Consider the following 27,968-nt stretch of genomic DNA (forward strand, 5'->3'; position numbering starts at 1 on the left):
TTTGAGCTGCTGGAGAAAGCTGCAGCACAGCCAGTAGAGCCAGATGAAACATTGACCTTAAATGGTAAAAGCTCCTGGGAGTGAAAGGGAGGCTGGCTTCAAAAAAAGACAAGGAATTGCTCAGCTTTAGGTAAGAAATCTCAGAATCTGGGAATAGCTGTTTGTTGCAATCTGCTGTTAAGATTGACGATATTCTGCAAAAGGTACCGTAAAACTCTGCTGTGCTGTGACTCACATAGGTGGGGAACTTGTTTTCTATTAATATAGTAAGGCATTTTCTGCTAGAAGCATTGATGAGATGTGTTTTTTTTGTAATTGTGTTGGATGCAAATGGGTGCTTGATTTTCATTTGTAATGGAAATATGGAAATGATGCAGTGCTGGTTTCTGTACACTACCATGGCCTTTAATGCTACAGCAGTAATATGCCAAGACAATATAAACAAGGTGGTAATATATGGGATTTTCTCTCTCTCTCTCTCTCTCTCTCTCTCTCTCTCTCTCTCTCTCTCTCTCTCTCTCTCATGCAATGTGATGCGACATTCAAGCAGACTCAAAACTTTGCCAGTTTCAAAGTAATTATACACAACAAAATGTTTAGCAGGGAGCTGTTTCGTTGGTTTGTGATCACGGGATGTTTTGCATGTTAAGTTTTAAAACATTTTCACATGGTAAAGTTCTCTAGCACAATTAAATGTTTTATTCCAAATAACATTTGACCCCAATACCTCAAAGTGAGAAATAACTTGCTGTCTTTTCCAAGTTTGTTTTCTTTAGAGAATGGACTCAGGCATGCTATAGTATACATGTACTGTAATTCTAAATACAGTAGACGAGAACACTACAATTTTCCTGTAGGCCTCAGTACACTGTGCAATAAATGAAATGTTACCAGAAACAAGAAGTGAGAATAAAGGGACTTATATACGAATGTTTAGAAAACAGATTTGTTCGCCTGACACATTCCTTAGCATATGCTGTTTGTGTATATTAAGTTATCTGCAAAGATCTGCATTGAGCTAGTATACACAATGCAGTACATACTTGCCTTCATGGACTAAGGCATTTGCTTGGGGTAAGGACTTTTAGATATATTTTGTTATTAGTCCTTATTTAATTTTATTTGCAATACCCTTTTGTCGTTGACCAACGTGCTTAATACTAGAGAATGTAAAAGAGTCAAGTAACATTTAGACATACAATCTAAATTGATTGGTTGTATCCTGTGCATTTTTGTGAACATAAAACAAAAGGTTCTGAAAGGTTTTGTATATGTCATGACTTAGTTTTTTTTTTTTTAATAAACAGCTTAGAATAGAGGCCAAGTCATGCTGTTCAATCAATTCGTGAATGTCCAGGTATTGTACCATCATAGTATATTTATTGTATGCTGAAGAGAACAGGTCCTCACCTATAATAATTTACAGGCTTCCCTTCCCAAAATGAATCAATAGTGGGTACATATGAAACTTTGTTAACTGTCTCTTATGAACGTTTCCCATAGTAAATGCTTACCAAAGTCTAATAAAGCATAGTGAAATCATGGTACACCATAGGTAAGCACTGTAAAGTCCAGGAAGGTATGGTAATATATATTAAAAAAACAGCAAACCAGGGAAATGCATAGAAGAACTATGGCAAAAGCATGGTAAAACTGCAAAATACCGTGGTAAATTTTTATAAGGGATTTTTCACAAACGTATAAAAAAAGTATTAAAAGATTTATATATAGAGCACAGATGCTGGGCTGTATTCAAGGTTTATTAATAGAATCTTTCATAAAATAAACCACTAATGCTGACTTATTTGCTATCAGGTAACACACTGGCATGGCTAATTAGCAGTGTGTTGTGTTACCCCTGCAAGTACAAACAAAAACAAACTGATGGTAAGTTCGTCCCAAATTTCACATTTGAAAGCCATTAGAAGGATGTGTGTTTGTTTTTCGGCTGTGTTAGTGTGTGGGCTCACTTACAAATGTGATGAGTCTCCTGGTGTTAAAAGTGCTTGTCAGTGAGGTCACTCTCAGTGTTCATAGAATTCGGGGGCTCTGATAGGAACTGTGATCCTTGACTGCTAAGCCCAGTCTCTAGGTCCTATCCTTCAAGCTCAGCATGCATGACTGATGGCTAATGAGTGGGAGCGGGCAGGTTATTAAGATGTCTCTTGGTGTTTCCAGTTGACAGGTATGAGATAGTGAACCTCTATATTTTATATGCAAGATTCACTAAGTGCTTGCTGTAGACTAATTTTCATTTTTTAAATGTTTTACTGTAGTGTCCAGCCAACAAACTGACAACACCCTTAAAGCAATGTTAATATCTTCAGTTGTACACATTTTCACAAGGCTCTAAGGCTCTTCCCAAGTTTATGCCATGTATTTACTGTTCTTCGTCGTGTTTTTTTTTGGTTTACCATTTTTTACGCCATACTTTACTCCACTTCACCATAGTATGCTAAAAAAAAGGAGTGGGGGTTGGTGATATCACAAGACATCTATTGTTGCAGTGACTTGGGGAGTTAGCTTGCAGTTCAATTGCATAGTAAGGTCTTCTTACCCTACTGTATACGGTAAACCCTTTTAAAAATGTGGTCTTAATATATATATATATTTTACTGCCTATTGTTAAATCCCCTCATCCCCAAAGAGAGCCAATGAGCCCCACTGGGGTTCCATTAAAATAAGTGATCGTAGATCTAGTGAATCTGTAGTTTTTTAAGCCTCCCTGTCCAGCCATATCATTTAGGTATGCTGTCGTCAAACTGACCCTCGCAATGTTTCTTTCCTAATGAGTTTCAGAGTAGCCCCGGAGCTGTGTTTAAAATAGCTCTCAATGACAAATGGAACATGAGGAATTACAAATGCCGTGTTTTCTGAAGATCCTGCACTGGGCTTTCCCAGCTTGTCAGGAAATATATGAATTGTCATGGAAACTCACTGATTGCCCAGCCAGTCTCAATGAAGCAAAGTTACACTAACAAATGAACTCCCTCCTCTACTACCTCTAACCCTCAAAAACAAATCTGCAGCCCTGGACTGGTGTCTTCCAAATGGGGGGGGGGGTTTACTTGGTCAAACGTAATAGACTGAAGACTTTTACATTATATTAAAATCAGTTATTTCCTTTCACAGTAATATATTGTTTCACATTCACTTGTAAATACCCTACCCTCCAAATAATATTTAGACAGCTCATATATATATAGAGAGAGAGAGAGAGCGAGAGAGAGCAAATTCTAATTTTGAATTTCAGTAAGTTTCAGTTCAGTTTTACTTTTCTCATGCATTGCCATAAATAATAAGTAAAGGTGAGAGGGATCTGTAGGAGCTGGCAGCTGAATGAGTCAGGTCAATACAGTAACCCCTCTTTATTAAGCTGTCTGTAATCAGGCTAACACTCTATATTGTATGAGCTCTGTGGCTTAGTTCCTAATTTTTGGTTTGTTTGCAGCAAGTATTTGGGATATAATAGGAACCCAGGAAGCCATATAATTAGTCCTTTGCTAGGCATAAACATGACAAAACCAGAAGCAGCATGTGGCAATTAACATAATGGTATTTAAATACTGTATATTCTATCAAAAAGAATGACAATCTTGCATTAAGATGTGCAGATCAGCAGTTTCCCAACATTGGTAGAGTCTGTTTTTTTTATAACGAAGGATGGATATTTAAAGATACCAAATGGAAATATGTGACCAGTCCAAAACCTCAAGACTGCACAACAGAAAAGTAGCTTTCAGCAGTGTAACAATCCCCTATTATGGTAGCATTAGGAATACGCGCTGATTCCAAAAGAAAACTGTTCACGTGTTGTCTTTTTTCAATAGATTAAGTCAGATAGGCTGTGAGGAATATTAGACAGCTCAATCACTGGTCTATAAAAAGAAGGTTGGATTCCTTGCTGTGCAGAAAATCATTTTGAGCATCCTTTGCAAGAACCAGCTGTAGAGCTATGGAAAGGAAAATATCTTGTTTTGTTTGACATTCAACAAAAAAATATATTTTCGTACAATATATTTTGATGGAAACCATACCATGTTCATCTTGCCAAAGTTAGGGTTTAATACTAAGTAAATACTATATTTCAGTAGCTATTGTTGGCTATTACATCCATGCCCATGGTTCACTAGACTTGCTTTCATAATTAGTTTGTTTGTAAGTTTAAAAATAAGCTTCTGCGTTCCTTATAAGGAAGACGGCACAAATTCAAAGTCTTTTTTAAAGCAGCTCAGTGAAATTGACCCGAAATTAATAGAAACCAAATACATACTGCACAGTGGATGGCATACATATTATATTTTATCAACAAGTTTACTGAACACAATGTCCAGGTTTTATATAGGAGGCTTAGTCAGGGATATTGTGTAGTTTCTTCACAGGGTTTCAGATAAAGTTATTGGATTCTGTGTGTATTGCAGATAAGCTTGAACATCCTATTGCAGCTGGATGAGTCAGGTCAATACAATGCAAGCCTAAAATATCTGTGCCCCATCTTCTTCCCACTACAGCACAGCAACAGAACTCCAACAGCTGTGATGCATTCCCCTTAGGTCTGTTTACACTATACCTCATAAATCCCCTTTATGTTGTTTTTAATTAGGCGCAGAGCACCATAACTGAGAAGAAAGACTGCATAATCCAGATTCCTAGAGAAGAAAATCAAGAAAATATACAGATTCCTACTCAGGTAAGTATTGAATGTATGTGCAGTGCCACTGTCATTTGGTGGATGAATTCACTTGACCAGTTAATTGATTTGCCAAGGAAAAGGAGAGCCATGAAGCTTCAAAAGGGCCCTGTCATACAGTAGCATGTGCTCAATGTGACCTCCATTTGTTTTCACTGTGGCTTGACATTACCCACAGGAGTACACAGAACAGTTGACACTTTGCTAGCTTTTTGTCAGCTGTTTTAGAACGTCTGGATAAGTCCTGCTATTCAAGTGATGCTGTGACAAAGCTCACCGTGATCTAAGGTGTAACCCTCCCATCCGCTTGCCCAAACTGTTACAACAGCCAGGATTCCTTGCTCGGCAGTTCATACTTTTTTTTTTTTTTTTTCCTGGAGCATCAGTGAACTGTTCAAGTTCAAATGACACACAGTCTGTCCTTCATGTTTAGTTGGCAAATGTTGAAGCTGAAGAAAATTTTAAATCTGAAATCTCTCTTTTAAACAGGGGAAAGAAGATTCCTGGGCTTCGTTCCTTAATAAACCTTTACTGCTGCACAGTCCTTTCTTCTGTACTGCTTATGGGCAGCACTGTGACGGCCACTCCACTGCGAGACTACAGACTACTCTGCTAGGTAACGGAAGTGTGAGACACTGTCCTTGCATAGGTGTTTCTGATACCATGAAACAAGAAATGATGGCATTCTACATCTTCAGCTATTACATCACTAATAACGTGTGCAATCCAATTCAAAAGTCAACCTCCTACGTAGTTTTTCAGCTGGGCGGAGCAATTTCTAAGCCACAGTGACTGAGATGTAAACTCAGCTATCTATAGGTTCGGCATGTATACTGTGCATCTGTGTGAAATATACAAGAATAAGCTTCATTTTCATCCCAAAGCACTCAGTTGGTTAGTGAGTGGAGTAAGTGGTCAATGTAAAGTAACAGACCTATGTATTGTTTTGTTTAATAAAATTTATTGGGTTGTTTTTTTCTGCCTTATCTTTGCACATCCTCAACAGTCCCTGTTTTTTCAGTGTTCTGTAAGACCGTGTGCAACTCTGTCTGTCCCGTCATTCCACCAGATGCTTTGACTTTGGAACTTCTAAGGACAAGACAGCAGAGCACAAGCTGTTGTTTTAAACCACTGCCACTGTATCAGCACCGGGAAGCATGCGTGAAGCGTGCGAGTGAAAAGAGAGATGCTAGTGAAGTGAATGAAGAAAATGTAGAATGGTAGGATTTTTTTTTTTTTTTTTTTACATACTGCTGGCATAGAATAAACAAATGAAGTCTTGAAACTGGAATTCCTCTCATGACAGCTGTTTAAAAATATAACAAAATATGTGTGAATTATGAAGAGAAAAGAACTAAAGAAACAGGCAACAGAAGATCTTGCACGCCTCTGATGTTTTAGAATAGTTAGTTTTTTTGAAAATATAAACATAACATTTGTTTTAAACCTACTTTAGTGATTGAGAGATTGATATTATGTGCTTTATGCATGTTTTACATGTTTTTTGCTTGAAGTATTTTTATAATCCACATTTATCCTTTAATATTAAGCCAGAAAAAACTGTTTAGACTTTTTTTCTTATTTTTTTATTTATGTGTATTAAGGATTTTCTTCCTTAAGGACATAGAGTAATCTTGTGGTATTTGAAGTGCTGTTTGTTATTTCACATGAATAAAGAAATGCATATCTATGTCTTTGATATTTTAAAGGCCAGCGATCTTAACCAGTGATGAAAGCACCCAGACAGATCCAGAAGACGATGAGAGAAGTCAGGGCTCAGTGACACAACGTTGTGCTGCTCCTAACACAGAGAGGGTAAGACAGGATCAATCTATCATAATTATGAATTTAAGTGTGTTACCCAGAACAACCCTATGTGGAGTTATTTTAATCAGCTCATTTCTGACTCATAACAGCAGCCTGTTGGTTTTTAGTTTTTAGCTATCATTCTTTTTTTCTAGCTTGATTTATTAATTCATCAGAGCTCTCCTTGATGTTTATGGTAACACACAGTTACTGTAGTGTACAGAGTGCTGTATTCAGGCATCCTTTGTGATGTTTATATGTGTTACGCAGTATATTCACTGTCACCACTGCACTTTCAACACCTTTCAGAAACTATTTGAGATACAGACTTCATATTTGCAGGGTTATATAAACACCACTGGTTCCTTTACCACTGATCCAATAGGGTGCCAGATTATGGCATGTGACTCTTGGCTTTAAGTAAGTTAGACAGCTGTTTTCTGATTCTGTTTTCTATTGTACTATTGTACTAATCCAGTTGCCATATTGCATTAATGTGACTTGTACAGTTTTTTTTTAAATGCCATTCACAATATACTATCTAGCTTTGGTATTTTAATAAGTAATCCAGTGTTACTGGTATCACTATCAGGTCAGTGGCCCCACAACCCAGCCCTGTTTACAGCATTGTCAGTGATGCCTGATGAGCAGTGAAGAACGCCCAATCTATTTCCTGTGCGTTTGTATTTTGTGTGTATGTCCCAATGCATAAAGTGAAGGATGACAGGATTTCTTTCTGAGGTTATCCCACCTTACAATAAACATGCATCTTACAAAATAAGACCTTTCAAATTCCTTCAAGATCACAGTAGAATATAGACGCAAATTGGGTCCCACTGCTGTTCCAGCACTGTTTAGAAGGTACTGTATTCGTGATGTATCTGAGAGAAGCTTGTGAACGTTATATTTTCTTAATAAAAGATACTTGCAGGGATTTTTTTGGCAAACCTAATAACAAATAACTCTCCCTGAGGCCCTTACATAGATTGATGCATTCTCTGATTTTAGTTTGATTTCATTTTAATTTTCTTAATTAAACCTAATAAGCTGAAAAAAATTGACTTAAAAAAAAAAAAATCCAGTTAAAGCAATTTATATCGTTAATAAGGGCTGTTTTTTATAACTACCATTTAGTTTTAAAATAATAAAAGTTAAGGTTTTGTTTAACGATTATTTATTAAAGATATTTTGATTTTACTGTTTCTCGCTTCTGCTAGAGCGTTGATTCCAGCAATTTTCCTATTATAGAAAAGCAGACACTAATTCGCTTAGGCATTATATAGTTTTTTGTAGTTTTCAGTTGTTCAAAACCAGTTGTACTAGTTTCCTTTCTCCCTTTTCTAGTAACTTTACTTCACAGTGTCATTCATGTCACATTTATTCATATTAAACTTTTAACCTTGCCTCCCATAAAGTTCTATAATGCGCTAAAATTAATTTCTTTGGTATCTGTTTACTGTATTCTTTCACAGATTTGCCTTTTGTGCACTCAACGTTAATTGAAGACAGCATTCCAGATATTTTGTTTGGTTTGGAAACCTACTAAATCATTTAACAAACCAAACTTGCATAGACTTGCTACTACTTACAGCAGTAGGAGGTAATAAGTGACATATATTATAGCACTGAAAGCTAAACAGACAATTTCAATTGGCCAGTACTTTTAACAAGCTAAAACTGATAAATGGTTTACCCCATTAACTTCTTTGCAGGACTTTCAAGATGATTATAGATTGTTTTCCAGTAGGGGATTAGGACAAGTTTTCTACTTTTTTTAGTCTAAAACTGTACTGCACAATATTATTAAAAAGATTACTTAGCGAGTGCATTGGCACTGGGTATAATGTATAGTATTTGTGTAGTGTTTGGCTATAGACAGATTGTGTAAGTAACTCTAAACCATAAGCATTTGTTGAAGTATGCATTTTTCAGCAAATTTAATTAAAAAAAAGAAAAGATTCTGCAACAGAATAAGAAGTAAAACGTTTTCAAGATAAGATTACCAGTTTTACGATTGTTCATGGCGTTTGATCCAAAAGTTATTGCATTCTAACGATAAAGGTTTACTGGAGAGGTTGTGAGCTCCACATATGGCCTCCATTAAGTTTTAATTGCTTTATTTGTGGAATGAAAATCCTATTTAAGAAACAGGGTGGTTGAATGTACTTTCTTTGACTTTGTGATGCAACTGTAGTGTTTGTGGGAAGTTGTTGAGGAAGCTAATATTATTCAAGCATGAGGAACAGAGCATGTCTTATTAAAAAGTTAGGGCTTATTATTCAGTAATTTTAAATATGTTTGAAGAGACAAGGAATAATAATGGTAATATTTACTAGAAACAACTTTCAAAAAGTAGTATAAGTAGCTTTTGTGTTCAGAACCAATGCTGAAACACTAAAGGCGCAATTCCAAATTCTGTGTTCTGAAAACTGGGACAAATGAAGAGAACTGCAGTGTCCGACGCCACTTCATTCTAATCTCGCACACTCCGGATTGTTATTTGTCTGAAGAAGATAAGACTGGCATGCTTGTGCTTTCATTTCAGTCATCAGAAGATAAGGAGTTGCAGTACTTGCATCAGGAATTGAGCGAGAGTCTTACCGAGCAGCTAGCTCAAGAGCTCGCCAGTCCAGCTCCAGAGCTCTCCAGTCCAGCTCCAGAGCTCTCCAGTCCAGCTCCAGAGCTCGCCAGTCCAGCTCCAGAGCTCGCCAGTCCAGCTCCAGAGCTCTCCAGTCCAGCTCCAGACCTCACCAATCCAGATCCAGAGCTCACTAGTCCAGCCTCCTGGGCCCCCAGACCCAGGTACCCTCCTCCGTTCCAGACCATGCCCATCCTCCCTGAAGAAGAAGAGGAGGAAGAAGCAGCAAAGGAGCAGGACAGGCCCCCCCCCTCTCCAGTAGGTGTAACCCTTCACTTACTTGTACTGCGTGTGTAAGAACAGAATGTTTCTTCATTGTGTGAACCAACTTGCTAAAATTCTAAAACCTCATCATAACCCCCCCCCCCCCCCCCCCCCCCCCCAAGTCCCCCCCCCCCCCTTAGCAGTTGCAGTGTAAAGTTCCACACATTGCCGCACCAAATGTGCTTTAGTCTTGCCCCCCCCCCCCCCCCCCCCTCAGCCTCCATGTCCATTCAATCCTTGTGCTCAATTTAGTTTTTTTGGTGTAGACCACAAAGGGTCTGCTGAAGTTGAGACCACCAGATTCATATAACATAAATAGGTAGGTCTTTAGCTTGAGTTTGAGCCTGTTCAGGCCTGAGGTAAAATCTGAGTTGAAAGTTTAACAGTCTGTCCTTGTTGCTTCTGTTTTAGTACATTTGCTAGACTTGGGAGATCGTAATGACGGTTCTCTAAATAAGTCTCAGTTCCATCTGCAATCAGGTTTTATGTTGTTTTCCCTTCCAGGTTTGTTCCAAGTTGGATTCTGATGTACCGAGTTTTACATATGGTCTGACTCAAATGACTGTGTGACTGTCTAAATAGTGTTTTCTGTCCCTTTATTGAGTGGCAATTTTAGTTTGATAACTCAAACTAAACTGCTCATTTAAAGCAGTTAGGGACTAACAAGGAGAGTAATTATTGCTATAATTGCCAGCAATTTATCATGTAGCCCTGTAAAACCCGCTTTTGTGGATGGCAGGTGGATGGTAAGAAAAATACACCTTTGTTACTTATTTCCAAGTTCTGTGGCTCATGAAAGGTGAGGGACAAGGCACAGTGCAGAATGCAATGAGAGCTTCCATTTACAGCTTTTCTATTGAGCGCACATCAGTCCTGACCTGATCATACTCCTGCCCTCCAGTCCTAGAGTGCTGTTATGCAAATAGTGCCACTATTCCATGATATAGACTAACGGAGGCTAGGCAGAGACCACCAAATTCATTGCACTTATGACTTGAGCTGGATTCAGACCCATGCCTCGTGAGAATGTGTGGGTTTCTAGTTAATTAGCTTGCTGCACTACAACCCACCTCCTCCCTGTAGTTAAAGGTTATAATGGAAAATATTGGCCCAGGGTCAGGGATATAGCCAGGAGGGGATTAAGATCTTAGTTTTCCACTAAGTAATCTGTCCATAACCGTTACATGATCATATTTTAATGAAAGGGGAAGAGTTTTTCCGATTTGTTAAAACAAAGAAAAACTCATCTGGTAGTTTGGTAACAGGGCTGATTTTTCGGTTTTATTGTTACAGTTTTCAGGTTAAACCAGATTATGTTTTAGCATGCTGTACATTTTAATATGTGCCCACTTAATCTACTATAAAAACAGAAATACCTGTTTTTACCAAAAAGGAGCCTTGATTTATAACAACCAGACAAAATTGAACTCGGAACATCTATTTGTGAAGATTTCCATTTCAAATGGAAGTCTTGGATGAGTTGCATTGCCTGTACATGTCTCAGAAAGACTGTTAATGACATTTTTATAACCACTTTAGTGAGCCTTTCTTTGTGTATAATTTGTCTTCTGAGAGAAGCTTTCCCTGGTCAGGAGTTCAGCTGTTTTTTTGGAAAGGAGAAGACATCAAAAGGCTACAGTCTGCTCATTGGAGAAATTCTTTCTATAGCGGAATATTCATCGGATAACATGATGTTGTTCCAAGTCAGTGAAGTAAATTAACCTATTAATTTAGTCATCCAGCAGAACTGGCAAGAGCATAATTTGTAATAGCTGGAAAACGTTGATCCCTGATACAATAATAAGATCCTAGTTTTTTAATAGTACTGCTAGTATATCTTCCGATTGAGTGTTTCAAGCTGTAGAAGAATCCCTGGGGTATTAAATACAGAGGGAAGTTAGACTGCAGCGCAACAGGTTGCAGATAATTAAAGATTCAGTTTAATTTGCAGTACATAGTGCATCTAAACTGCATTTTCAATCTGTTAATTAATCTGTAGTCTACAATTCATTAGTTGGTTGGATCCCTGCAATTTAGTCCACTTTCACAGCAGCTTTATATGTTCAGTTTATTGTGGTCTCTGTTTTCCCTAGTCAGGCTAAAGGGAATAAATGCTACAGCTCATTCACGTTTGAAAAGTGGTTAGTGTGCTGGTTGAGTAGGAAGCGAGTAGAATGAGAACTGTCAAGGCTTGGGGTTTTCACTAGAGAGCTGTTATATCCCTATAGCTGTTCTTTTCCCTGTGACAAACCATATGTCAGGGTAAGGCTTGTTAAAAAAAAAAAAAAAACCCTGAGTGATTAGGCTGTAAAAAAAAAAAAAAAAAGGGGGTATGAACTATCAAATTAAAACTTTAGTTCAAGTCCATTCACTTTTATCACAGTTGGAGTACCAATTTATGTTTTGTGCTTTTGCCAGCAGGTTGTAGCTGTTGAAGCCAGAATGGTCAGTACGCCCTCGATTGTCCTTCCTAAGGAAGCTGTCACTGCAGATCAGGAGACTAATGCACTTTCACAGAGCAGGTATGCAAATTCACCTGCACTGCTGTCAAAGGGGACTAAAGTCTTATAGGTACTTTTCATTAACATCTCAGTAGACTCAGATACTGTAAAGCACTCTGTGGTAACTCATGTACAGTAGTAATACAAAAAGAAAGTAATGAAATGATTCAGTAAACTCCTTTCTCACTGAAACTTTTGATAAAGAACCAAAATGTTTGTCAACAAACTGTAATAGGTTCTTTTAGCATTTGTACATATGATATACTGCATTATTCCTTAGGTTAAATTGTGTTCAGAAAGTGCTGCAAACAGATGAGTAGAACACATATTAGTGGTCTAACCCTGCAGGCTGGAATTGCCTTAAAATGGGGGGGTGGGGGGGGGACGACACGGGACATGAATCGGTGTTACATTAAAATGCATTGCTAATGATCACAGTGTGCTTAACTACATTTTAAAAAGTGTTTCCAAAGAATAACAGCTTGGTCAAGCCATGTGCCTTTCTATTGTAATGACCTGACGAAGGTTTACGGTGAAGTTAATCTTTTCCAAATATGTGCATGGTTTTAAATTCTATTCAAAGCTGTAATTAAATACATGAATTGTTGTACAGTACAGCTCACAGCTGTGCTAATTGCTGCTTGTTTCAGTATTGTGTGTATTCCGTAAAGTTCTAGAGGCATGATGTTTGATTACGTTAGGAATTTTTTGTAACAAAATCTTTGGTATTAAAAAGGTTGTGTTAAACTCCGATAAGGCAGAGAGCACAGATAATTAGAGACAGATGCTATAGTTCCACTTTCTCTTAAACTGTAGAAAATATCAGACATTTTTGCCACAGCTGCTCTAAACCATTTCAAATGGGGTTCTGTGATCATGTGACTTCATTTGGTTCATGTGGTTTCCGATGATAGAAAAAACACTTTAAGATCCTAGCTTCACATTCAGTACACCGCTATGATCCCCTTTTGGGACGGTATCCTTGCAAAACTTCCACCGCTGTAGCATTGTGATCCAATGGTTAAAGTCCAGGGCTTGTAACCAGAGGGGCACCGGTTCAGATCCCACCTCTGCCACTGACTGATTTACTGTGTGATCCAGAGCAAGTCACTTAACCTCCTTGTGCTCCATCCTGCAGATGAAATGATAAATCAGTGTCCTATCTTAAGTGACTCTGCATATTATTATTATTTTAGATACTGTTTGAGGTAGGGGCTTCATATTTATGGGGCTGTGTATGCACTGCAGTCTAAATGTGTTGGCGATCTTGTATAATATAATTGTGAAATTCTTCCACTTTACAATTTTGTCCAAATCATTCTTTGAGAAGCGCCATTCCCTTTACACATTGTCACCTGGGACGCTATATTATTGTTCCCAAAGACACCTTTGTATAGTTGCCACTCGTGCAATCCCTGCTGTGAGGACAACAAATGTAAAGTGTAAAAATAAAACAGTGTTACAGGTAGGGTGTGCACAATGTCATGTGATTGGACCTGTGTATAGATAGATCTCTGGTTTTATTTAAACAGACCCCACAGCCCAAGACATCGGCATCGGAGTTCTTTTTCTTCAGTGAGCTCCATCACCACAGTTGGTATGAATGCACACTTTTTTTTAAATTTTACCACACAACCCATAAAATATAAGCAACATTTTGAACAATTCCCTTGTTACTGCAGTACATAAAGTTAATGCTCTTGAAAACCTCAGCTTCACTTTTGTATTTGCAGAACTCGCATACAGTACAGTTCTGTACATCATTTGCCTTATTATACTTATGAATGTTGTACATGTACTGCTTGAAATTTCATGAAGAATACTTTGAGTTAGCTTTGCTATTTAAGAAAGAATAAACTTAAATTGAAGCCTTGATATACGTATAAGGTTTTAAAATGAAAGTAAGAAGAGCATGACTTATTAAAATGCTCAGCGAGACCCCAGATTATTAGCGTTCTTCTGTACAGTATGTTGTTTAAACTAAACAATGATGTGGTTGTGCTCTGTGGTGCAATATCTGCTCCTTAGGGATGGGGAACAACAACTGCTTAGATAAATAAAATCTTCTGTGTATATCCCCATAGATAGCACAGGCCATGTGATTGACCTGGTAAAAGACCAACTACCAGATGTGAAGCTCTCAGACAAAGACACAAAGAAGAATCTGGAGCTGCTTGAGGAAGCAAAGAAGGTCAGTGAGCGATTCTTCATGCGGAGAGGTCGACGGTCAACCTGCAGCCTATCAGATTCTCCAACAGGTACAAATCCAAATCTTAAACAACTTTCCAAAACCCTTATACCCCGATGAGCGCCGATGCTAGCCTGTCTAATTTTACCTTGAGATAGTCCAAAGTCTGGAAACAGGAAACAGTACATCTGGGGATCTTAATGAGTAAACATTCATTTTTTTAAATGTCCTTGGTGGTTTTTGGTCTATCCCTATATTGCAACCTTGTCAGCGAGGTAAATTACTGGTAATCACCTTCTCGCTGGGAACTGTTCTTTCCTTTTCAGTTACTTTACAGATCACTGAGACACATTCCAGCCCCTAATTTATTTTAATTCTTGTTAGTTTTATTTCTGTTGACTTCCTGAGTTATCTTTCATGAAAATCTGGTACATGCCCCTACATGGAGTGTCTTTGGCTCCCAGTTCATGTTGGGTTAAAGCCAGCTTTTCTGTTCCTTCTCTTTGTTGAGTGAATGAAAGTGTTCGAAAAGCATCTTTCTTTATACACGTCAGCTTCGTATTTCAGAGAGTTTATATTTTTCAGCATAGAGATATGGCCCCTGAACACTTCATATATCCAATAACCTCAAAGTACACATTCTGTATGTGACTCTTCCTTTCATGGAAAGAGGAAAAACTTTGAAATCTGAATTTGTGGTATTTGGCAACCAGGTGGCTCCAAACAAAATGCTTTTGTCAGTTTTTAAATTCGTTCTGATAAGACAAATAAAGTTTGTTATTGGTTTTCTAATCCACCCTTTTCTAATCTGGAAGTGAATGTCTTATGGAAAGAAATGACTTGCTTTAGAAGAAGGATAAACTGTATGTTATGCCTGTAGTGAGTGATTTAATAGCAAGATTATTTTTTAATATAATAACATATTGATTATCCTTTCATTTCCATTGCAGGTGTCTCTCCCACTCTCACTCCAAGGTCCTCCCCAGTGCCTTCACGAAGTAGCTCCCTCACTCAGCCCCCCCAGATTGGTAGGTTACTTACCTGATAATGCATCTTGTTTCAAGCAGAGATCCTGCTTGTAGCGTGGCTGCATACCAAACTTTGTTTTCAGAATTTTTGACAAAAAAAGTCACGAACATACTTCAGGGTAGTCGGGGTCACTTTGTTAAATAAAGATGGACTTTTAAATGCATAAAAAAATAACTATTTTATTATTATAATTAGGGCTGTATTTTATTCACAGCACATCGTGGTATAATAATAGATATTTCACAATTAAACATAATATTTATTAAAGCAGAAGAAAATAGCGTTGCCACATTGAATATTGATCATCTTTCTCTGCAGTTATAATACAACAAATTTGACAGGAATACATGCTTCCCATGAAAAAAATACAGCCTTCATTATAATCGTTTCAGTTTTGTGAATTAAATTAGGTTATACCTCATGCTCTGTATCTTTCGTATACGTTTATATTACAGTGTCATGCTTGTTGTTGCATCTTTCGCGTTTGGCGAGCTCACCAGCTCCAAGAGTCAGTGAGTTTGTTTAGTCAAAGTTGAGCCAGTACTGCAGGTTAGAAATGATTTTTAGTGGCGTTGCTGTGTTCGACATTGAGTTTAGCTATGCTTCCCTTACGAACTTGTCTCATCCCAGAGGCTAGACTAGGCCCTGGTCAGTACTTGTATGGGAGACCAGACAAAGGAAACCAGCTGCGCCATGTTGGTGTCACACCATGCATGCCCCTGTGCGTTCACATAGAAAACCAGCGTGGCAATTTTACAACACTGTCCTTTTGGTTAATGTAGATATTCCACTCTGCATGAAATCCATCTTCATTAAAATGTACCCGTGAGTAAGGAGGATTCTCTACTGGGAAAAGTGGGATTTAAAAGTACATAATATATTTCAGATCATTAATCTGTAAATATTGTATACATGGCAGTGTAGGCTAAACCTTACAGGTAATAGTTACTGTATTCAGGCTTGTATGTTTTTTTCTCTGAATTTCATTTTAAAACTCAGTATATATTTTGTTTTTACTTTCCAGCCTCAGATGGAACTGCAGTTAATTCTGCTGGGTCCTCACCCACGCCTCAGGTATTGGTGTTCTTTTTATGTAAATCACACATCCACTATTTTCATATCGCACAGTTGCACAGTGTATAAACATTGTAGGAGATCAGTTTAGTAGACCAGGCTGTTCTTAAATGATGTTTGGTGTGTAATTTAATGTAACAAAATGGTGTCTCCAAAGAGGGAGATATATGTTTAAATTAATTTAATAAGGTAAAAACAAATGTTGTTTTAATTATTTACCATGTATTATTTGATTCTATGATATATTTGCATTAAAAAAAATATGGTTTACGGCAATGCGTATGTATTTAGAAAGTAGTAAATGGCATTTGAGTACTTCTTGATGCCTGAGTTCTATAAAATACTAATAGATTGACAGTTCCTACGTGCATTCTGGTTATAGAAAGAAATTACATCATGTTTTTTTTATAATACACTATGGTTAGAATAACCTCAGATGTAATGTACTATATTGCACTGGCATGCACAGTGATGCTTATGTATTAAAATGGTACGTTTTCTGTTTATTTCATTGCAGCATCTGGATGTTCCCAGTGCTAGAGGACAGACAGACAGTATAGGGCTGGATACTGAGGTTAGAGTTTTCTCAATTACATTGGATGTTATAACTGTGCCCTGCGTGTAGAAACTGTACACAAAAAATGCATCATGTGTCAAGACTGCTGTTTATCTTCTCCCAAATTATTCTCACAGAGCAGTAATAGAGCTGTAATTAAAGGGATTGGCATTGATTAAATCAAAATAGGGCACCGCCACAACCATTAAAAATATCTCTTGCAGCACTTTACATCACATTTCTATAGCTTTGTTTTTTTTTTTCATATACTTGCTATTAAGCTGAGATTTTTTATTTATTTATTTTTTCCACAGAGCTCCGGAAAGGGACTGTTGGATCGACAAGTCAACGAGCAATGGAAGATTTCTCAAGGATTGCTTTCACCTCGGCCTGGCTCCCATGGAAACTCCAAAGAAGTGCTGTCGGAACAAAAAGAGAACTGTGATTCCCAACTCATCCCTCCAAACACTGAGAGCAGGAAGCTGTGTGAGTCCCCCGCCAGGGTACAGAGATCTGTGGAGTACAATGACTGTCCCTTGGAGAACACTCAACCGCAGAAATCTGCTGCCGGGGCTCTGAACCCCGGCCTGAAGGCCCCGACTAAAGCCCACAAGAACCCCACAGGCGCCTGTACAGCAGAACTCAAGTCCTTTGGTTCTGGCCCGGCTCTCATGAGAGCTGTGTCTTGGGATGGCATGGAGCAGGCAAGCTTGAGAAATGGAGCCCAGGATTTGTCCACCATGACTGACAAGAGTTTTACTTTGTATGACAAATCCGGTAGTCAGCTGCTAAAATCTACAGGGTACAAGGACTTCCCCGTGCAGCCAGTCAAAACGCAGAAACTAGTCAAGCTGAGAGAGGTAAGCATCTAGGGGCCAGTGTTGACACAGAGAATTATTTTATTTCCGCACACAGCACAAACCGTTTAACTACATTGACATTAAAATGTCAGGATGACATTAAACATGGAAGATCCTACCTATAAAAAACAATGAATTTGTAGCCCCATAGTTCAAATGACGGATACAAGTGGGTTAACATTAAGGAATAAGTAATTGTGGTGTATATTGAAGGTAATTATTACCAAGGTTTTATATTGAATATTGCTAAAGATTAGTTTTGCTAGCTTTTTTGAAATCTTTCATTTCCATGCTAATATAATTCTTGGAGTTAGTGTCTCGCATGTGGACATTAGATCACTAGTTAAAACCATTCAATGTTAAAATTAATTCAATTCTCAAACTTTCACTGCTTTAAAAAAAACAGGTGCGTCTTTTCTGTAGCGCACTGGAACAGTGCTGTAATACAAATTTTCCTGCAGCAGAAATGAATAAATGTGCTGCTACACCCTCATGTGATGATGGATGATATTTTGATGGGTGCTTCTCAAAGCTGATCCCTTGTCAGTTTTTGGTGGAACAGCTTGGCTGTACTGAATAGCACAGAGATGGTTCTGAAGGTTATTTGTAACCTGCAAGTCATTTTATGTTATAAAATTGTCAAAATGGACTGACTTCAGTGTTTAAGCCCAGAGTTTCTGTTCTGATCGTGAGATAACCTTTTCCTTCATTAGGCTTTTATTGTCATCAAACAGTAGGCAGGCACTTTGCTCAGCTGGTAAATATGTTGCATTATTTGTTTAGGAAAATATGTTATTGCGAAACCAAACCATGGCTGGATTAAAGTTGCCGGATCTCAGTGAAACAGCTGAACAGGAAAGAGGTAAAACAGTTCATTTGTTATTTGTGTTAAACAATACAGGGACAACATAAAAAACATGTTTCGTTGTCTTTTAAAGACATTACCTGAAACATCTGTATAGTAATTATAAAGCATGTATAAGGAATTAACTAAGGATCTGTCACAATTCCAGTACACTGGGTTCTGTGTGCTGTATTGATGTCATCCCGTGCATAGAAAACACACACACAACACTTCTCAGTTCCTGAGAACAGTCTTTGTTTTTGTGATTTATAATGAGTTCACACATTGTATGTAGGGCGCCTTCTCTACCAGGGTTGGTGTCAATTCCTGCTTTTCAAGTCCGATTCGAAGGAATTGGAATTGAGATTTTAGCAACATAATTAATTTTTCAACTGCTTTCATTTGACGCCAATTTAATTGACTAACAGTGACTTCAATTTAATTTGTTGCCACTGTGAGAAGCTCATGTTAAAAGAATACTGTCAATTGCCATTTTGATCTTTAAAGGGAGCGGGAACTGGGAATTGATTTTAAAAGGGAATTGGAATTGTAAAACGGGAATTGGAATTGTAAAACAGGAATTGACCTGAACCCTGGTCCATCCATGCAGGCCCTTCTTCCCTACCTTCCCTTCCTCCGCCTATAGAAGAGGAACTCAAAGAAAAACCTGATGTCATGCCCAACATTTCTGATGTCATGCTTCGCAAACTCAAAGTCCTCAGATCCCTACCTGGCAGGTATGCAACATTGTAACCATGAGGGGGTTCAGATCATTTTTAAAACGAATTGCGTCATTACTCCAATGGAAGACGTAGGTTGTTTATTGTTCAAAGTGTCTTTAAAAATATTTTTGGAGATGGTTAAAAAAACTAAAGAATAGTGTTTCGATTCTGAAGGAACAACTTGTCTTCAGGATCCTTCGTTTAATCTTTAACTGGAGAGGCTGTCTGCAGAAATATTAGATGTATGGTTATTTTGTTCAAGAACTCACAACGGTAAAGTATGTGTTTGTATTGTTTCAGTTTTTTTTTGTTTTTTTTTATTAAGGGAGGTACTTTGGTTTGTCGAAAAATTGAGAAAAGAGCTGGTCTCTTCAGGATTGTTGATGTAGGTCTCTTAGCAAAACATGTTATTGTATCTAAAAACACCTTTATAAACTGAACTGTAATAGGAAGGGCATTAATATTATTGTTTTCATTGCAGTGCGCCTCCCCTCACAGAAAAAGAAATTGAGGTTGGTATCAATATTCCATTCGTCCATCATGTCACTGACGTTTGCTTTATTCTTTTTAATTGTACCTTGGGACCATGTAACTGGGAACGAAATCACATGAGGAAGTCCGTATTTTAGTGACTGTGCTTCCAGTAAGTGATGTGAAAATGTAAACTGCGTGGGTCTGAGTTTAAGAAACAGTGTGCAATCCATATCCTGTTCCCTTGAGGAGGTTTATGAACTGACTCTGCTTGTTCAAAGGTCAGCATTTGGCTTTAAACCCTTAGCAGTGTGGCTGGTTTAAACCCTCAATCTCAAGACAAGTTTTCAAAATTCCTTAGAGAAGCTAAATTCTAACAACAGAGTGCATTGGATTGGATTCTGTTGATATTGTTTATTTGTTTTAAAATTAGAAAAGAATGGCATTCTGTCAGACTAACCCAGAAGACAGACGGATACACAGATAGGCGGAGGGAAGCTGACCTGTTGCTCCCTGTTTCTGTTACATTTGTGAGGAAAGTTGCTTTGCCAGCTTTCTATTGCATGTTGAAAGCTTTCTGCAGCTGGTTCAAGTTTAGGAAATGAATGGAAAGGGACAGGAGTTCAGAACTTGATCACATTCCTTTTGTTTGTGTTGGATTTTTATGTTAATTTGTTAGGGATTTTTTACACGTAATCTAAAATACCTATATGGAATGTAATTTAAGAGCATGGAAACACTAAGACTTCCTTTTCACGTTCTACAACCCAGTTCACACATTCATGCAAACATATTAATTATCAAAGATCGCACGTCAAAGCACCTATTCTATGGATTATGATAATCTCTCGGTTAAACAGCATTTGTTCTCCAACAGAATGCTTTTGTCCAGCTCTCCCTGGCATTTCGAAATGACAGCTACACTCTGGAAACAAGACTGCGCCAAGCAGAGAGAGAGAGAGCCCAGACTGAGGACAACACTGACAAGGAGCTGGAAGATTTCAAAAGAGTCATTAAGGTGCACATGAAAACTGTTCAAATCCGCATCATTAATAACCCCATTGTAAAGTCCACCCTACCAGCCTTGCCATGCAGGTACAAAGAGTGAGACCTGCCTTCTTCCCTGTGCAATGGAAGACTGATAAGTGCTCCGTGTTTCATACCAAATAATCAAGGAAATATACTGTGCCGTATATTCCTGTTGATAAAATGTTTGAAAAAAGGACATTGTAATTAAAAGGAATCTACTGTAGTTTCTAATTAAAATCATAAATCAGGCATTCTGAATTAATTAGCCACCTTTGAATGCATGGTTACAGTAGATTTCTTTTGACATTGTTAATGGAAAAAAAACACGCAACTGATGGAAGTTCTTCATCCCTCATTGTGACTAACACGACAGCAATACTGTCGTGTTAGTATCATTTAAATGTCCACAGACATTTAAATGATACAGACTATGATCTGACACCACCCTGTACTGTAAATGCAGTATGGTAAGAAGCACATACTGATCAAAGCTATTTGAACGACTGTTGGAAACAGTATTTTTGTGTTGTTGTTTTTAGTACGCTGAGCTCACACCTGTTCATACCGTTTGTAGGGTTCAATTCTGCAATGGCAGAACTGTGAGCAACGGGAATCCTATCAGAGGCTGTTGGAGACGATAGCAGTGTTCCATCGTCTAGCATCCCGGCTGTCCAGTCGAGCGGAAATGGTTGGCGCTGTACGACAGGTAACCCTTCTGAAACTCACCTGTTTATTGCATCATCAGTCAAAGTCTATGTTCAGTGCATATGAGACTTGGTAAATCACTTTTTTTTTTTAATCTTCATTTTTTGCATTTCAGGAAAAACGGATGTCAAAAGCTACTGAAGTGATGATGCAGTATGTGGAAAATTTGAAGAGAACGTATGAAAAGGATCACGCAGAACTTATTGAGTACAAAAAGCTGGCAAACCAGAATTCAAGTCGTTACGGAGCGATTGACAGTGGGGGTAATATTCTAATACTACTAAAGGTTTGAGGAATTAATCAAAACATGAATAAGCCTGATGTAAATTGGTTTAACAAACTGAATATAGTAAGCTGTGCTTAACCTATATCTAGTTCTTGTACATCAATCAACACAAAAGTAAAATAGTGGTTATTTGTAGTATTTGAACTATAGACATTTCTGTGCTTGTTCAAGTTTACATATAAACGTGACATAATGAACTTCTTACTAATGAAAAATTTTTTTTTACTTATATAGAGCGAATCACTAAATGGGTGAGGCATGGGGCTGGAGGGTGTGAATGGGGGTGGCGGGGGTATATATTTAGCTGAATACAGTATAAGTCATTCCCCTACAAAAAGACAACTTTTTTGTATTTTTTAAATTACAGAAGATGGTGTGCCTCGTGCGTCCAGATCTATGTCTCTGACCCCAGGAAAGGTATGGCGTCTCTCAAAACATTCCTGTAAAGCAATGCTGTTCTGTTTATTACTTTAGAAATGATTGAATCAAGATACCCTGCCTGTGGTGCAGTGCATTGTGCTTCTACACAGTTTAGACATGTTTAGACTGTAATAGAGGCAAATCAAGTGATGCTTATGTTAATAGTGCTTGCAACCATTTGAAAGACTGAGCCTTATTCACAAGACTTTAAACAAGGTCAGTTTGATACGCAAAACTGATCTTGTTGGCTTTTTTAACTAAAGTCTAGAACAGTTTATTAACATTTGGTAGCAAGAAAAAACAGTTCATTAATATAAAATGTAATGGAACTGTTCATTAATTACATTCTTCATAGGAAGAGAGAGAATTATTAAGCACTGTCTTCTTTTCCCAGGCCTTGCCACGCAGAAGGGTCAGCGTTGCTGTGGTCCCAAAATTCAACTTGCTGAATATTCCTAACCAGTCCCCCGGGGCCATGACCAACACGTCATTACCTTCATTGGTATGTAAGTGAGAGCAGAGCATTTCTTTAACGCAGGGCTTATACTGATTCTGTGGCTCAGGTTCATTCACAATGCACAGTTCACCGCGTCATGCTGCATTGGCGTTGTCCGTGGATATGGAGAATGCTGGAGCCGCTGTGCAGTGCATTGGGCTACTCACTGACAATAAAATAACATGGACTTTAAAACCTTTTTAAATCCTTTCATGCATGAAATATTGAAAATAGCTTATATGGGGAAAGCATTGCATCCTCATAGGAGGTCCTCATGCATTTGTGTCTTCCATATGTCCCCATATAAAGACAAGAAGAGAGTTTCTTAACCGTTCCCATGTGAGGTCATGCATGAAGGGAGTTATTCTGTCAGTATTACCAGTTACATAGAGGTCATTAGAAATAGTGTTATGAGAACTCAGGTTACCTAATGGTATTTTATGATGTAATAAGAACACCAGATCTCCAAGTCACCCAAGATTATGGAATTAAGTCACAGAACGTACTACGTGTAACCATGGTGATGGATTGTACTGTATGTGACAGGTTAATGGATAAGACTATCGAGAACTGTGCACCTGTTTTTATTGAAGTTTGTTGTTATTATATTTTTTTAAAATGTACTCAGAACAGTTGCTTTTGTGTTTTCCAGTGTGAGGTGAACAGTGGGAGAAACCGTGCACCTACAAGCCCAGTTCAACCACCTACAGCCGAGAAGTAAGTAGTGTTTAAAAGTTTTTGTTGTACTACTTGAAAATGTATCTGTTGAGTGCCATAAATATGAATTAAACACAAGAAAGAAAATGCCATTGTTCCTAGAGGATTCATATGAAGTACACTAATCATCACAACAATTTATTGAAATGATCTGAAATGTGAATGAGTGTTCCTACAAGCGCCAATTACTCCCCAGATTATATAATATGGGGAAACATACTCATTCATAACTGCCAAGGATTTGGTTTCTGAAATAGTCTTGTCAATGGTAAGTATATGATTACAGTAACAAGTTACTGCACTCCACGGTCTGTACTGTATGTTACAACTGTATGACATCAAATTTAGACACTTTTACTACTTTAGAGGATGTAAATAATCAGTATTTTCCAGTCTCCTCTATTTGCTAGAGCACTATGTTTTCCATTTTAACCAGAGTCATGCTAAGACTTTGCAGCATTCAGAAAAACACGGCATAGTTTTCTTGAATGGCTGGGTCAGATCACCCTGAGCAATGGTTATATATCGAAAAAATATAAATAAATATAAAAATAAGTAAATAATATAAATATAAAAATAAGTTCAGATTTTCAGACAAATATTCAGCTGCAACAGGATGTTTGAATTTGGTAACATGACCTGGGGGAAATGCTTTCTGAGATTACAGGACAATGGATGGATTACTTGGAGCTGGGTGCTTTACTATAAGCACAGGGTTTTTAAGTGTGGTACTGTTTTATCTTTGTAAGCATGCCCCTGATTTTAGAATTGTATTTCTGTTATGTACAGAACACTACTGTATGCAATGTGGAGATGTGCACTTAACACATTAACTGTAATAATATGAACCTATGATATATAACTCAAAGCTTGGTATGAGAGAATGGGAGAGAAAGGTATCTGCTTTGTTTGTGGCTTTGTTTGTTACATTATTACATTTTCAAACAGACTTCAAAATTTGGTTTGGTTAAGTCAAACAAATTAATAATTAAAATGCAGTACATTTCCACTTTGATTTGAAGTGCTTTGGATGCGCTCCTTCAAGAGTATGCATTGTTCTTCCAAATGTCCTGTTTTAAACAGAACACAACAAGAGCCAGTGGTGGAAAAAATGATTGTACTCTTGCTTGGCACAGCTGCCTAAACATGTAAATGGAAAACTAACCCCAATTAAGAGATGTAACTTTCTTTTCCTGTTTTAAACAATATAGTGGAAAAGCAAGTCAGGACCAGGAAAATGCAACTCCTGTTCTTGCCTCGCCTCCAAGCAGCCGGGATGAAATCAGGTCGGAGATAAAAGTCAAGAGTGAGGAAGACGCCTACAATAAAGGGTAAGGAGGCTTCTTCATGAACTCTGAATCAAGGCACAGCAGAACACAAATAATGCATCCGGTATCTTTTATATTAGCTGTTCCCTGTTTTTTTATGTCTAAATGTGCTTTTAGAATTTTACAATAATCTGTGGCAAATGGTGAGTTAAATATCTTGCACAGGAAATTAATTGTCAACAGATCCCAACCCAGCATTTCATAAAAGTACTGAGCTTATGAGTTCTTCTTTTTCATAATTTTCATAAAATAAGCTTACATACGTTCACACCATCTCTGTTTATGATAATGTATATGAAATAGTTTTTCGTTTTTGATTGGTTTCTTGTCCACTGGTTGTAAGCTGTTACAATTAGTGCTGATGGATAGATATGTTACAATTTAAATTGTTCTTAAAACTAAGAGTATGACGGCATTTTATTAGCTGTTCTGGGAGCCACTTGTCTAATTCTGATTAAACTGTTAAATGTGTATTGTGGGGTTGATTGGTGTTTTGCAGGAAAGAGGTTAATTCTAAGAGGACAATTAGTTAATTGATCACTTGCTGTTCTATCACAGTTACTTGCATACCTTATTTCAATTAGAATTACAAGCGCGCGCCATATTTGTAGTTGTTTTATTTAAATGGAGCTTTACAAATTGCATGTGTATTTTGATTTAAACTCAGGTACCAAGAAGGATTAAAGAGAAGTAAAGAACTACAGGAAGTGAAGGAAGAGGAGGAGAAATTAGATGAAAGTAAAAAAGAAGCAGAGGAAAAGGAAAAAGAATTGGAAATGGAAAAGGAAATAGAAAATAAAAAAAGCAGGTACGACCCTGAAGTGAATATACAGTATCTTCCCATTCAGAGCCACGTTTGGATGATTCTTCAGAAATTAATGAAAAGTACAATAAAATGCATTGATGCACTTACAGTATCCCCCACACAGTAAAAAGAACACCCACTGGCAAACTTCTTGTATATTCCTTCAACACCCAACTGGTTTTAGCAAACATGTATTTTCATTTTAAAACATGATATCTGTTACTACACTACCCTGAAGAAATCTGTTTTCAAGCCATGTTTCTGGGGTCATGTCACCTGGAGGGTGAAATTGTCCCCAACCTATTCACTGACTTCTTTCCTGTCAATTGTAACCTCAGGTGCTATTCAGATGACAGGAGCTCCTCCCTCGTTTCATTAGCAATCTATCAGTTAAACCTCCGTATTTAATCCCTAAGACGAACACTCATTCTTTAACTTGCATTTTCATTTTCCTTCGTCCTGCCCTCCTCTAAAATGCAAATCTATCTTAACAATCTCTCTATTATTCCAATTTCCCCCTGGGGGCACCATACATGCTTCCAGCTTTGGAGGCCGATCGGTTCGATCTCACCTCCATGAGGGCGGCTCTCCGCTAGTCAAGGGAAAAGCATGGCATCTTCCTGCAGTTACAATCACATAATTCCTATTTCAAATCCCAGGGCTTACTTCACGCAGCCCTTGCTCGTGTTCCATGAATAACTAGAAGGCACTGCTGGGTTGAAATGACCAAGGAAGTAAAGGAGTAACAGACTTCCTGGCAGGCAAGGCAAGCAAACCGATAACCTTTCTTTAACCTAGTGCAATACCATATCATACATGCTTTAAAATAAAAATACATGTTTGCTAAAACAGGTTTCTATCAAAAGTACACATTTGAGACCTATACAATGAAAGGATGTGCATAGCATGGAAAATGTATGCAATTTGTGTATTAACTGCAGTCACGTTATAGTGCCCCATGCTATAGAACATATTTGCTTACAGTAAGCTGTATTCTCCCTGTTTATTTTACAGCAAATTTAAAGAAGCTCTGGATTATATTGACAGACTGTGTCCAAAGGTTTACAGACAGCATCGTTTGGTCTGGATTATCGCGGCTGTTGTGCTGATCCTGGCTTTCGTAGTTAGCATTTTCACATCCTATAATAACTCCAGCACTGAAGTCGCCGACACTTCTCCCGGAAAGAGCGCGTGCTCCGGCAAAAAGCAGTACTTTGGGTGGAATGTAGGACTGCAGCAAAGGAACCCAACACAAGAATAACACAGAAGAGTCATTCATAAGCTTTGCAGATGCACTGTAACTAACATCAAGAAGATGGGTTACCCATCCAAATGGGTACTGTAGTATAATACCAATTACAGTAATGATACAAATAAGAAAATATAAGCTGCTTATTCAGTACCCTGATCAATTACACAGGTTTACTGGGGCAGAGGGACCAACTTAATGAGGAATTTATCTTGTCCTACACCCAGAGCTTTTGACAGATATTTTGAAGACTCCCGCAATGTTTAAAGACTTTTTTTTTTTAAATCACTGCCTTGTTATCAGCTCTCTAAAGCTGTTGCCTTGTTTTGGTCAAAGAAATAGGATTGTCTAGAAATATTGTTGGACAGACAACCCAAATTCATGATCAGCTGTCTCAGGTTAGATAAGGACTGAGTTTCAAGGCAGTGATGTATTGAGGTTTTTTTGTTATTTTTTACTTTCAGAGAGGTAAAATGTTATTTTGTTAGATACAAAATTCTATATTGTCTATTTAAGTGGAGTAACAGTTTAAGGAAAAGCACATTTACAACAGGATATTTCAATTACAGTAGTAGTTTTTAAAGTGCAATATTTTCGTAGTAGAAATACAGAACTGGTTGGATTTATTCACATCGCTGGTTTTTATCAGTAGAAGAGGTTGATTATAAAGGAGCGCTATTTTTGATTCGCATGAGAATATTTAATTTTTTTTATATCATTGTAAAACTTTGCACATGTGTGCTAGCATTGTACTGTATAGTGCCTCATACTTGAGTCTTGAAATAAAGATGCCTTGAAACCTCTTTTCTTAAGCAATTCCTTGAGCTTCTTACTGCTATCATTTTGTATGACTAAAAATGTAAAGAACAAACTACACACGAATCATACGAAAACTATCTGGCAAGGTAGCATCAACTGTAAAACACCTACCAACATGCATTTTTATACTGCACGATTGTCAGATTTCAGAAACTAAGAGCTTTGTTTGTACTTGAAAGAGAATATCAGGGGTTTTGTTTCATCTCTGGCTGTCTGTAAGTCTGTCTGTCTATTCATCGATCTATTTTTTTATGATTTCTTATTTATTTACTTATTGGCTTGTTTATTTTCAAGACTAAGTTTGATATTGTTATTTCAGTCATCTTTGTTATAGATTGTCTTGTTAGATTCTTCAGCTGGTGGCGTTGGGATGAATGGTGGGAGGATAGGGTGTTGTGTAAGTGCTTCAATTGATGTGTTTGTTTATATATACTGCAATAAAAACTCTAAATGATTACAGCACACTAAATG

At 37.7% G+C, this 27,968-nt stretch overlaps 1 protein-coding gene across 5 annotated transcripts; it reads left to right on the forward strand.

Annotated features, from left to right (window-relative positions):
* LOC121330391 (inositol 1,4,5-triphosphate receptor associated 1-like) lies at positions 1-27,952 on the forward strand. Of its 5 annotated transcripts, none has more exons than XM_041276873.1 (26): positions 139-203; positions 4,604-4,690; positions 5,180-5,306; positions 5,760-5,910; positions 6,400-6,505; positions 9,042-9,392; positions 11,817-11,920; positions 13,432-13,496; positions 13,984-14,157; positions 15,038-15,115; positions 16,141-16,190; positions 16,708-16,764; positions 17,061-17,606; positions 18,390-18,468; positions 19,061-19,187; positions 19,498-19,557; positions 19,654-19,684; positions 20,521-20,661; positions 21,247-21,378; positions 21,493-21,640; positions 22,031-22,080; positions 22,478-22,585; positions 23,232-23,296; positions 24,508-24,627; positions 25,292-25,432; positions 26,444-27,952. In XM_041276873.1, the coding sequence occupies exons 6-26, from the start codon at positions 9,321-9,323 to the stop codon at positions 26,688-26,690; spliced, it is 2,595 nt and encodes an 864-aa protein (XP_041132807.1). In that variant the 5' UTR covers positions 139-203; positions 4,604-4,690; positions 5,180-5,306; positions 5,760-5,910; positions 6,400-6,505; positions 9,042-9,320; the 3' UTR covers positions 26,691-27,952. The 5 variants fall into 5 exon arrangements, with proteins under 5 accessions (XP_041132810.1, XP_041132811.1, XP_041132807.1 ...); XM_041276874.1 differs by having other exon boundaries at positions 11,820-11,920; XM_041276876.1 differs by lacking the exons at positions 139-203; positions 9,042-9,392 and adding an exon at positions 1-130.
* Positions 27,953-27,968: the final 16 nt, after the last annotated feature.

The sequence above is a fragment of the Polyodon spathula genome, chromosome 17, assembly GCF_017654505.1.
Source record: "Polyodon spathula isolate WHYD16114869_AA chromosome 17, ASM1765450v1, whole genome shotgun sequence".
NCBI lineage: Eukaryota > Metazoa > Chordata > Actinopteri > Acipenseriformes > Polyodontidae > Polyodon > Polyodon spathula.